This window comes from Rhinatrema bivittatum, chromosome 1, assembly GCF_901001135.1.
Source record: "Rhinatrema bivittatum chromosome 1, aRhiBiv1.1, whole genome shotgun sequence".
Taxonomy (NCBI): domain Eukaryota; kingdom Metazoa; phylum Chordata; class Amphibia; order Gymnophiona; family Rhinatrematidae; genus Rhinatrema; species Rhinatrema bivittatum.
The window spans coordinates 817,003,993-817,016,682 of NC_042615.1; the positions used below are offsets into that span (position 1 = coordinate 817,003,993).

At 41.0% G+C, this 12,690-nt stretch overlaps 1 protein-coding gene across 1 annotated transcript in view; it reads right to left on the bottom strand.

Moving 5' to 3' along the window:
• VCP (valosin containing protein) overlaps positions 1–12,690 on the bottom strand; it is a 98,302-nt gene that overhangs the window by 63,485 nt on the left and 22,127 nt on the right. Inside the window, exons 2-4 of the mRNA XM_029581657.1 lie at positions 2,640–2,751; positions 2,369–2,541; positions 716–858 (exon numbers count right to left, since the gene is read on the bottom strand). Coding sequence (XP_029437517.1) covers positions 716–858; positions 2,369–2,541; positions 2,640–2,751 — 428 coding nt within the window. The remainder of the gene's footprint in view (positions 1–715; positions 859–2,368; positions 2,542–2,639; positions 2,752–12,690) is intronic.

Genomic DNA, 12,690 nt, shown 5'->3' on the forward strand with positions numbered 1-12,690 from the left:
GTCTATGGCTCAGTGTCCTTCGATGCTGATGGCTCGGTCTTCTCCATCCCGAAGGGTTGTTCCATTTTGTCAAGCTGAAGACAACATATCTTTGGGGTCATCTGTGTGCATTTGCAGCAAACCCGGACATCATGGAATGCCCCCAGGCAGAGAACACATACATCATAGGAAGCTGTGATGGACATGGTCCTCCAGCACAGAGGTCATCGCCAGAAACCAGACAGCCACGATGGGGCGAAATAAATGGGACAACATCCAAATCGATGGCAGCAGTAATCGAAGATCAGCAGGCACCAAAGCACTGCTGCCGCAGGGGTATTGACCACAAAAGGAAGCTGACCGATAAACAAAAAATCCTGACTAGGAACGCTACAGGAAGGACAGAGAGGGACCTGGCGAATGCAGGTGAAAAAAAAAAGTTGCAAAAAGGCAAAAACTACAAACGATTTCCAAAATAGCCAAAAAGGCTGAAGAGCTCACCAACTGCGATGCTGCAGCTCCATGGAAAGAGAGACTGAAGAGGGACCTTGTGTACACATGGTGTAAGGGCATGCTAGGCATATGCCCGGTTTGGCAAGTCAAAGTTCTAGAAACATTGACGTAAGTTTTCTGTGTCGCGGCTCCATGTGTGAGGACTACCATCCTGCTTGTCCTCAGAGAAATTCAAGACACCCCCCCCCCCCCCTCCCTTTAGTCCAGTCCCAGTGGGTGGTACCTTTCCTGATTGGTCTGTAAGCTTCCAGGAAGTAGGGCTTCAGGTACACCTCAAACAGATTTCCAGTGATTCCTTCTACTGTGTCATCAAGCGGCAGTACATGAATCCGCTTCCCATACTTCACATCCGGGCAGGGCTGGATGCTATAATAAAGTTAAAAACCAGACATTAGTTATGTTAAGAAAAACGAGTGACTGCACCTAAAGAACAGCTTCTCCACATAATGGACTCTCCCAGAAATACCAAACCAGAACCTCCTCAGTAGAACAGCCCCTTTGTGGGAGTGAAAGGAAAGAGCAAATAAAGCTCTCATCCCAAAATCTGATATTAACTTATTCACACAATCTAAACACCATGGCCAGAGAGTCTATTGCTAACCCTCAGTAAGTTCAGCATTAGTTGAAATAGTCTGAAACAGCAGACTGCAGCATATCCACAGCTACAGAGTTAAATTATACATTATCCATAATGAACTGGTTACCTAATGAGCTAGATTTTAAATATTCAACATGCTGGAGCATAATTAACTGGTTTTAGTCCAAGTGCTAGCCTGAATGGCTCAAGCAATACCATCACCCCATAGCAATTCAAAGCTCTCCCACGAAGAGGCATCGCACCGTTTCTGTTGTACACAAAAGCTCACCGTTGTGCGCATTTCTAATGTTTGGAAAACTTGAAGGCAGAATACCTAAGGGTAGAAAACTTAATGAAACGTTTTTAGGAGCCAGAACAGTTGTCTTTTTTGTGTTTGTCAGATTCCTTTTGCTGCCTTTATTTCTTTCTTTGCTCACTGCCACCCCTCCCCCTCCAGGCACTCACCCGCCCATACAATCGGGCAGGACCAGATCCCTAATTTTTGGAGCCTGGGATTTTCCCCCGTCTCCGGTATTACATTTTAAATATACTGTTTGCGCTTATTTCTCCTCCACTCACTGCGCTAACCCTCTGTGCCCCAAAAGTGCAATTCACCCCAACTGACAACATGAAACCCCAGCCAAACGGAGGCCTGTAGTTTCACACCATCATCATAAAAGAGGCACAACCCAGACCCCCTTTCTGAATCCCTGACTTCAGGTGTCACGATCAGAACTGCACAGAAAAGGAGGGAGGGGTTTTGAAGGTTGGAGAAGGTGGTAGGAGATTGGATCTAGAGTGGGGGAGGGGCACGAGGGGGGATCCGGTTGGGGTTAAAGGAAGGGATCAGAGGTGAGAGGGGCAGCTATGGGATACAAAAAGGCCTGCAGGTGGTGAGAAATAGGATGGACTTGGAGATAAGAGGAGTGGAGGTTGAGAGGGGGGGAAAACTGGAGGGGATGGAGGTTGAGGGAGGGGGATCTGCTGGAACTCTGCTAATTTATTTTGGTTATCGTCTGGGGTCATGTGAATTTCAAACACTAACATGGGGGTCATACTAGATAAAGGTTTGGGAAGCTCTGCCTTGTAAGATCTTTTAAGACAAGGTTTTTTCTTACTGGCTGTTGATATTCACTCTACACTCCTAGCACACAACATTTGTGAGAGTGAACAGTTCCACACATATGCCCTCATTTAAAACAAATTTAAGATCCGTGCCCACAGCTCCAAGGCTCAAGCATTTTTCTGAGAAGGTCCAAATATCTGACTCTATTCAGGCTGGTCACTATAGCCACAAACCTGATCACATCGCCCAAACGGACTCGGAGGTTGTTGCGAACAACTCTGTTCATTCGAATCTTTTCATCTGAACATGTGTCATCTGACAGGACAATGCAAACAGCTTCTCGCCTCTTCTTTCCCTTCAGCAGCACCGTGTCCCCTCGGAACAGCTGCAATTCATCCATTTTGGCCTTAAAAAAAAAAGTCAAATATTTAACAGCAACTCAAAAATTTATACAAACTTGGACTTTGGCAGAAGATGACTGGCCAATGTACTCTGTTTACTAACCTGGGACAAGGATACCACACTGTTGTCCTCATTGATGGCTTCATCGACAATTAACCGATTCGGCCTGTTCTTCTGCTTCAGAATTGCAGTGGACAAGTCATCAGCCTTAGTACTGTCAAGAGAAAAAAAAACACAGCAAGGTTTTAAAAAAATCCCCTTATTTGCATCGTTCTCTGCCAACGACAAATCAGGGGGTTCCTAAACGCTGGGTTGGATGACAAAAATGGGTCACAGGATGAGCCTCGTTGAGGACAGTTCACCAAAAAAAGGGAATTGAGGATTTCTGTTGCCTATACACAGTTCTAGGAAGCTTACAGAATGTACGCGCATAAAAATATAAGCAGCACAAAAACAGCAACAGAAACAAACTAATAAAGTCCTACTCTGTGCTCAAATGTCTGATGAAAAATCTTTAGTGACTTTTTAAAAAAGTTTTCATTCTCTCAATGGTCCTCAATGCAAATAGTAAAGAGTTCCAGAGGATGGGTCCTGCAACCAAAAAAAAGTGTCTTTACGAGACTCAAAGCAGCATACCTGCTCTAAGAGACTTCTAGGAAGAATGCAACACGCACATGCAGAAACTGATTGATCCAAGGAAGAGAATCAATTTCTTTCATTTTGTGAATTAACAGTGCGCTATTATACTGAATTCTCTCAAAACAGAGACGCATGTTCTTTTATTCAAACCAGATATTAACCTGGCAGCAGAGTTCAAGACAACCTGCATGGCTCATAATACTTATTTAGAAAGGCCAAACAGCAACACTAATAATCAATGGTTGGTAGCAAATAGGGACGTGCATTCGTCCAGGACAAATTAGGCAATTTCAAAGAACTTGCCTAATTTGTCCTGGTGCGGGGAGCCTGAAACCCGAAGGAATTTTAGTTAGTTGCGCACTAGAGTTAGCTCGCACTAACACGAAAATTGGGTCTCCCCAAATCGCGAGAAATACGAAAATTCCCACGGCAGGCTGAAAACAAAGCCCGAACCAATAGGTTCAGGCTTTGCACATCGCTAATAGCAAGAGTCTGGACCACCGAACGGCAGTCAGTGGACGAAATGATTTTAAAAGCCGCAAAAGTCCTGGATTTAGTCTGCCCTCAATCCTGCTCTTTTCACATAAAGCATATTTCTGCACACGAATCTGAGCACAGTGTATTTTCTCTGCTCATAAAATGTTCTGTGCAAAAATTGTGCTTTCTGCAAATAAATTTGAGTACAGAACCCACACCATGAACTCTGGTTTCAGCTCAGACTAACATCAGCCCAAGCAACTTTACTCCAGTTCTGTCCATGAGTTAAACTTTGAGCATTAAGAAACCATCCATCAAGCTTATACACCTCTCGCCATTGGGGAGTAATAGCTAATGGCTTCATTAATACAGGATTTAAACAGAGGGGTGCTAATTTGTGCACAAAATTCCATACTGTAGAGTAAGATCTATGCACAAAAAATGTGCACACAGCCCAGGACCCATTATAAGAAATATAATGGTGGAAGTGGATAAGTAGAAGGTATTTTGAAACACTTAACCATGAGTATCTGATCACAAGATGAAATCTCAGTGATGCTGGGCTTGATGGACCCGTGGTCTGACCCAGCATGGCAACTTCTTATGTTCTTAATTTAATTCTCAGTTTGTAAATTTGCAGAATTGCAGTTTATGAAGCTTTTGGACAAGTCGGTGAGATATATAGTTTTTGATTTAAAATAAATCTCTCAATCAGCACGTTGAAGTGGTTTATAATTCAAATAACTCCAATAAGTATATGAGTGGAAGGAGGAAATTGAATTATCGAAGGTTTAAGAGAATCACTATAGAGGGGAGGGCGGATATTAATGAAATAATGGGATATATAATAAGTACTTTGTTTTTATACACATTTTTTTTCTGGATTAAGATTGTGGTTTTGAACATTGTTTTGTAAATTGACTCACTTTCACCAAAAAAAAAACCGTTAATGAAAAAATATTCTGGCAAGAATTTAGATGAGAATGTTGAAAAAAAACCCAAACAAAAAACCCTACTCACTTCACTTGAACTGAAATATAGGCATCAGCAGAGAAGTACCACTTGCTCCATCTTGTCTGCCCATTTGTGCCTGCCTACCACAGTTCTTACCCCTAACCTCTATCACTAAAGTTCCTTTGAGTCTGTCCCATGCACACCTGGATCCTATAACCTCCACTGGAAGTCTCTCAGCTAAGTATTTTCTCACCCCTTTTCATTCTATGGAAAGACCACCTCATGTCCCTAATTGAAGCCTGATACTGACATGTTTCCATTTGTAGGCTGCTGCTTTAGTTTCTTCAGTCTATTTACAACTTATGGTGCAGGCATTTTGGTGGCCATCCTTATCCTTTTTGGAGACGTGGTTTCCAGCACTGAACAGAGTACTCGGGTGGAATTTCACCCGTAGGGGGTAAAATTAAGTTACTTCCTTCTTACTTTGCTTTTTTTTGTACTGAATTATGCTATGAGCTGACCCAACTGGTCACAATGACAAAGTCATCAAAGATGACACCACTCAGGTATCTCTAATTTGGTGACTGCTAACATAAGCTTTGCCACACTGGGTCTGACCAGTTTCCTGTTTTCAACAGTGACAAATCCAGATCACGAGTACTTAGCAGGATACAAAGAGTCAATTGATTCCATGCTGCTTATCCCAGGGACAGCAGCAGATTTCCCCAAGTCCTCCTTAATAATGTTTATGGACTTTTCTTCCAGGAACTTGTCCAAACCCTTTTTTAAACTCAGCTGCACTAACAACTTTCACCACATCCTCCAGCAACAAATTCCGGAGTTTAATTATGTGTTAGGGAAAATTATTATCTTAAACATTACCTAGTAACTTCACTGTGCATCCCCTACTCTTTATACATTTTGAAAGAGTAAACTGATTCACATTTACCTGTTCCAAGCTATTCGTTTTATAAACTGTCTCCCAATTTTTTGAAGCCCAAGGCACATCTACATTAAAAACATGTGGCACAAACCTCCAAGGGACAGGCAATGCAGACGTGGTGAGGATTCATATGGTCAAGAGAGCTAGGGAAGTACTGAAAGCTCTGCCAGCCTCTTCCAAATTTCAAAACAAAGGGAGAAAGAGCAGACACTAACTTGCCACAATGGGCCACTTCCCTTTATGTATAAATGCAGAAAAGAAGTATGATGCAGGCAGCAGGCTCAGTTACTTATCTTGGCTACCGCAAGTGACCGCCAGACCTCCTTCACTGCTGCTGCTCGCAACACTCGGAATGAGTCACATCCAGAGTTCAGGGCATGCTTTCCCTGTTTCACTCAGCCGAGAGATCAGATAGAGACTGGAAGGACTCAAAGTGGGAAGCTCAGGAGGGGGGAAAAGAGGAAGTGCTGTGTGTGCACTGTGTGTGGCCAACAAAGTGGAGCTCGGCTCTGTATACCCTGAATGTTGCCCATTAATGACCATATTCAGGGACCCATGCTGTAGCTAGGAAGAGGTAAGAGCAAGGAGCTCCTACATGTTTAGAAGCCACTACTGGTGACTTGTTGCTAGGATGTATTAAGAGCAGAGCCCAGGGGCTGGCCTGGAGCGGATCTTCAGGTAGTGGTGATTTTCCATGGCACACCTGATCAGATCTCAAGGCATAGCAGCGTGCCATGGCACACAGGTTGGGAAACACTATTATAAGACCTCCATCACATTTCCCTTCAGCTAACTCTTCTCCAAGCTAAAGAATTCTATATTCTTGGTGTGACTTCATCTTGAGTACCAGAACTGCACACAGTACTCAAGATGAAGTCACACATGGAGCAATACAGAGGCATATTTTTTTGATCTCCATTTCCTAATAATTCCTAGCATATTTGCATTCTTGGCCACTGCCATACACTAAGCAGAGGATTCCAACACATCCACGATGCCACCTGGATCCTTTTCCTGAGTGGTGACTCCCAGTGTGGAGCCTTGCATTGTGTAGCTATAATGGACGTTTCTCTTCCAAAATTAAATGTTTTCTGCCATTTGGATGCCCACTCTCCAAGTCCTCTTCCATAAGAACTTGCCATACTGGGCCAGAGGGTCCATCAAGCCCAGCATCCTGTTTCCAACAGTGGCCAATCCAGGATATAAGTACTTGGCAAGTACCCAATCATTAAATGCCAAACTAATGCAAGTGGCTAGTCCCTAAGTCAACTTGAATAATAGTTTATGGACTTCTCCAGGAACTTGTTCAAACCATTTTTAAACCTAGCCACTCTTAACTGCCTTTACCATATCCTCTGGCAATGAATTCCAGAGCTTGACTGTGCACAGAGTGAAAAAAATCATTTTTAAATGTGCTACTTGCTAACTTCTTGGAGCAGCCACTAGTCTGTGTATTATCTGAAAGAGCAAACTGATTCACATTTACCATTCTAAAAATCATGATTTAATAGATTTCATATCCCTCCCTCAATTCTCTTCTGTCTCCAAACTAAACAGCCCTAACTAACCTTTTTAGCCTTTCCTCATAGGGGAGCTGTTCCATCCCCTCTATCATTTTGGTTGCCCTTCTCTGTACCTTCTCTAGTACAACTATATCTTTGAGATGCACACACAGGCAGATACAGTAAAAATCGCGGGAGAGTGGGCGAGCGCACAGGCCACTCTCCTGTGCGTGCGATTCAGAAAAGAAATTATTCAAATTAGGGCCCGCGGTAAAAAGAGGCGCTAGGGACACTAGCGCATCCCTAGCGCCTCTTTTTGGACAGGAGCGGCGGCTGTCAGCGAATTTGACAGCCGACGCTCAATTTTGCCAGCGTCTGTTCTCAAACCCACTGACAGCCACGGGTTCGGAAACCGGACGCTGGCAAAATTGAGCATCCGGGTTTCAACCCGCGAGCCAATTTTAAATTTTTTTTATTTTTAACTTTTGGGACCTCCGACTTAATATCGCCATGATATTAAGTCGGAGGGTGCACAGAAAAGCAGTTTTTACTGCTTTTCTGTGCACTTTCCCGGTGCCGGCAGAAATTAACGCCTACCTTTAACATTTTCCCCCTTACTTATAGAATTACTCAGCTTAATACATGTCACAAAATATATTGTGGATATATATTGAATATTTGTAGGCAATAATCACCTAAGAACATATCAAAATAAAGTTTCACTACAACAGATATCCTTCATTTCTCACACAATCGATGTTTCACTTCTGTCACATGTTCAAACTTCCCCAATGTGTCACATTAACATCCAATGTTCCTCACAAACTATCTTCCCCAATTTGTCATGTTAACATCCCGTCTTTCGCATTCTTAAGCAAACTTCCCCTACAAGGGACCCTCATTTCGCTCCATCGAGGGGGATAATTATCCTATAGTTAAAACAAAACAAAAATCACTACAACCCTAAAATGCCATGTCTTCAATGATTTCAGAAAAAAACGTAATGTTAATTACCGTGAATCTTCTTTCAAAATATATAGCACATTTTATCATGCATTACCAACTTCACCAGGACCATGCATTGCCAAACCTGGTTTCACAAAAGAATTGCATGTATTTAAAATATAATAAAAATCCATGACCTAAATCAACAGAAAACTATAAAATAACTTACGATTATTTCCAGCTTTTCAGAAAAAAACCCCATCCTCTACAGAAGACCAAACATCTTCTAAAGTGTCAACTCCTAGGTGTTTACGAACGCTAGTGCTCTCTATGGTGTGCCAACGCATCACATTTTTCATGCCGCCATTATATACAATTTGACCAATGCGAAAAGAACACTCCAAAAAAATGTTTAATCTATACTCTATCAACCAATATTTGATTATATCCATTATCCACATTATTTCCTACATAGAGAAGTCACTGCCATCCAAGGCATACTGACACTAACATGTCCGCTGTCCTACCATTTATATATCAAAGACTCACCAATAAAAATTCAGATGCACAAAAATTAAATGTACAACAAACACTACATTCTAATAACGCTTGATCTATTGGCAGGCTTCGACACAGTAAACCATAAAATACTGCTAAATAGACTTGAAGAAATCGGATTACACAGCAAAACAAACTGGTTCAGTTCATATCTAAATAGGTTTTTCCAAGTTCAGATCAACAACATTATCAGAAAAAATCAATCTCAAAACAGGAGTACCGCAGGGATCAGCCCTGTCTGCAACCCTCTAACATATACATGCTGCCCTTATGCCATCTACTTGCAGGACTGGGAATCATACATTACATTAATGCAGACGATATTCAACTAATTCTACCTTTAGAAGACACAGAGAAAACTTTAAACCTAGCGAACATGTACCTTAACATTATAAGACAACTACTAAACCAAATGGAACTTGTGATTAATATTGATGAAACAGAATTTCTACACTTAGAACGGAAATATACTGAAATCAGCCAAACCCCTATAATCCTCAAAGACAACAAGAAAATTAAACTAGCTGAAAAAGTACGAAACCTTGGCATAATAATGGACTCTGAAATCAATCTAAAATAGCACATATCACTAAAAGTAAAGGAAGGCCATGCAAAACTCATAGTACTCAGAAAACTAAAACCACTATAACACAAACTGATTTCCGAACAGTTCTACAGGCACTAATTTTTTCCAGCGCGGATTACTGTAACGCACTTCTACTAGGACTCCCGAATTCTACATTAAGACCATTTCAAATACTTCAAAACTCAGCAGCTAGAATACTAACCGGAAAAAAGAGAAGGGATCATTTAACAAACCCTGGCGGAATTACATTGGTTACCCATTGTACACAGAATTAAATACAAAACCCTATGTATCATACATAAACTAATACATGAGAAATCGGACTGGCTAAACACAGCAATATGAGTACATGTCCCACCAGAAACCTTCGTTCGGCAAATCAAGCACTCTTAACCATTCCTTCAGTAAAAACAGCAAGATAAACCCAAGTGAGAGAAAGGGCCTTGTCATTAGCAGGCCCCACACTTTGGAACACAATGCCTCTAGAGATCAGATTACAAAGAGATCTCAAAACATTTAAAAAAAGTTTAAAAACATGGCTTTTTAAACAAGCATTTTATAAAGAGACAGGAGATTAGAAAATACTCAGGAATATGCAGAAGAGCACCGACAGCACTTAGAAACGTGCAGTAGAGTGGTCAATGAACTCTACATCACTATAAACATAATTATAATACTTGATTAATGAATTTTAGCTGTAAACAGTACCTTATTGGTACACTAGGTCATGACCCACTTCACTAAACGACTAATTATCTTGAATGATTTACTGTAACCGAACCTTTGATGGCACCTGTTAGAATGTTCTATAGTACACTTTTACCTACATTAATTTATGTGCCTAAATGTAAACCGTTGCGATGGTATATAACCTAGCGACGGTATAGAAAAGATTTTAAATAAATATCCATTCTATTCCTTACGCCATCCAATATAAAGTCACTAGAACGCCGACCATTCTATATCACTATTTCAACATTTTATATACCATCGTTCCATGTAAAAGTTCACAACGGTTTAATAAAGAAACATTCATAGTTATAATTCAACAATTCCTAATGCCCTTTTTGGTATACCATATATACATTTCTGCTAAATTACAATGCAGCAGAACTACTTCACACTGGTGGAAAGGACCCTTTTGCTATATCTTTATCTTTCATACAAGATTCCATTGACCATCCACATGGGCATGCAGGCTACAAGTAATCACTCAGAGAGCTCATTCCCCCCACACCCTGATTGCCAGAGAGTGACACACACCCAGACATTCTTACAGTGAGACCCACACATTGACAGTAACAGACAATTTAACCCAAAAGGTACCAGAGTCTGCCATTTATAAATAAAGTGTCGTTCACATTGTGTTAATCTACGAGAAACATCACCTCCCCTTGTGTGATGTAATTGTTTGATCACAAAAGATTTAATGTCTTCAACAGAATGGGATGTTGAAACCCAATGAGTCACAAGGGGGGCATTTTCTTTAACTATCCAAACGCTTTTGTGTTTGATAATTACCTGCTTGTCTTTTAGTCTGCCCTATATAAATATAAAACATGGATATATAATTGCATATATGACATATAGAATCACAAGAAAAAGACCATATGGATGCTGCAAATTCTTATGATTAAAACAATGAATCACCAAAACATTATCACAAACTGAACATCCCGCACACTGAATTTGACCTCTCTCTCCACCCTGATCCCTAGAAGTGGACATACCACTAACCAATCTGTCTCAAATTCCAACCTTTCTTGATGAAAAAATGGGTTTATCCACAAAAGATGGTAATGTTTCTAAAAAGACCATGATTTTGTATAATGTGTTTTACATTGGTCATACGGGATGAATAATGCAAAGTACAAATACTACGAGTAATCGGAGCCTTTTCAGTCTTAAGCAATAGATTCTGATTAGCATACAACCCATGTTTAAAAGAGCTTTTAATACGTCCAGATGGATAACCTCAATTAATAAATCTAGTTGTCAGCTCTTTGGCACAGTGTTTATATACAGAAACCGAAGAACATAAATGGCGGTATCTTAAAAACTGACCACACGGTATACTTTCTTTAATGTGACAATGGTGGAAACTCTGAAAATGCAACACATTGTTCCTGTCAGTTTCCAATAAACAGACGTGCTACGTGAACTACCCTCTTTGTATGTGGTCATATCTAAAAATGGAATATTGGTATCATGATTTTGAAATATAAATTCCAAATTACAGTCCAAACCATTAATCCATAGTTCAAAGCTCGGAGCCAAAGGAAAAACAAATCTGATGACACGCCAAAATCATATGCTGGAAAAAAGAATAAATGAATGTTGCTTCAAAATGTGCCACATATAACCCAGCTATACACGGAGCTAGGGGAGATCCAATAGGGATACCCTTCATCTGATGATAAATCAAGGATTTAAAAGAAAAATAACTGCGTGATAACAATCGTGGCCAATTTCATAACCAACTCATGACAATTATCCAAAACCCCTAACTCTTCTATAGATTTGTGTACAAAGTACAAGGCCCCATCCTGATGTATACTTGTATTATAGTGAAGTAATATCTGCAGTAACCAATAAGTTATCAATGCGTGTATACCCTAAGGTATCCAAAGCCTGTATAAAATGAGTTGAATCTCTCACATATAAGGGGCATTTAACCACCAATGGTTGCAATAAAACATCCACAAATTTAGCAATAAGTTCAAATACAGACCTTATCCCTGAAACGATGGGCCTGCCTGGGGGAGCAGTCAGATGTATGTATTTTTGGCACTATATAAAAATAAGTGACAGTTGGATGAGGTTCATAAAGAAAACGTTATTCCTTAACCATGATGGTATGGGCTTTTAAGGCTAGACCTAAAATGCGCTTAATATCACCTTGTTTTCTTGTAGTCTAATCATGATCCAATACTGTGTATACATTAGTATTATTTATAAATAAATATTTATAAATAAAATGAAAGCGAACCTAAATCCGCAGGGTGGAGGGCGGGTTTCGTGAGCACTAATATCCTGATGTCCTGGGAGAACACCTGTTACAGGTAAGCAACTCTGCTTTCTCCAAGGACAAGCAGGATTGTAGTCCTCACAGATGGGTGAATAGCAAGCTGCAGGCTGCTTCCGGAACACCCTGGACCAACAGACACCCAATAACATGCAACAAGCACAAGAGGGGTGCAGTTGGCAACAATGGGTCAAGCCTGAACACCAGATGGGTCCCGAGGCAGGAAGAGTTGGGTTGTTAAACTGGAAACAGATTACGGAGGACAGACTGGCAAAAGACGCTGTCCTTATCCAGACAGTAATGGGCTGCGAAAGTGTGAAGGGAACTCCATATCGCGGCCTTGCAGATTTCAGAAATAGGGACTGCCTGGAAGTGTGCCACTGATGCTGCCATGGCCCTCACCGAGTACTCTTTCACTCGGCCCTCTAGCGGAAGGCCTGCTTGCTGGTAGCAGAAAGCAATACAGTCCGCCAACCAATTAGAGAGGGTCTGCTTGCCCACCGCAACTCCAAGTCTAGTCTTAT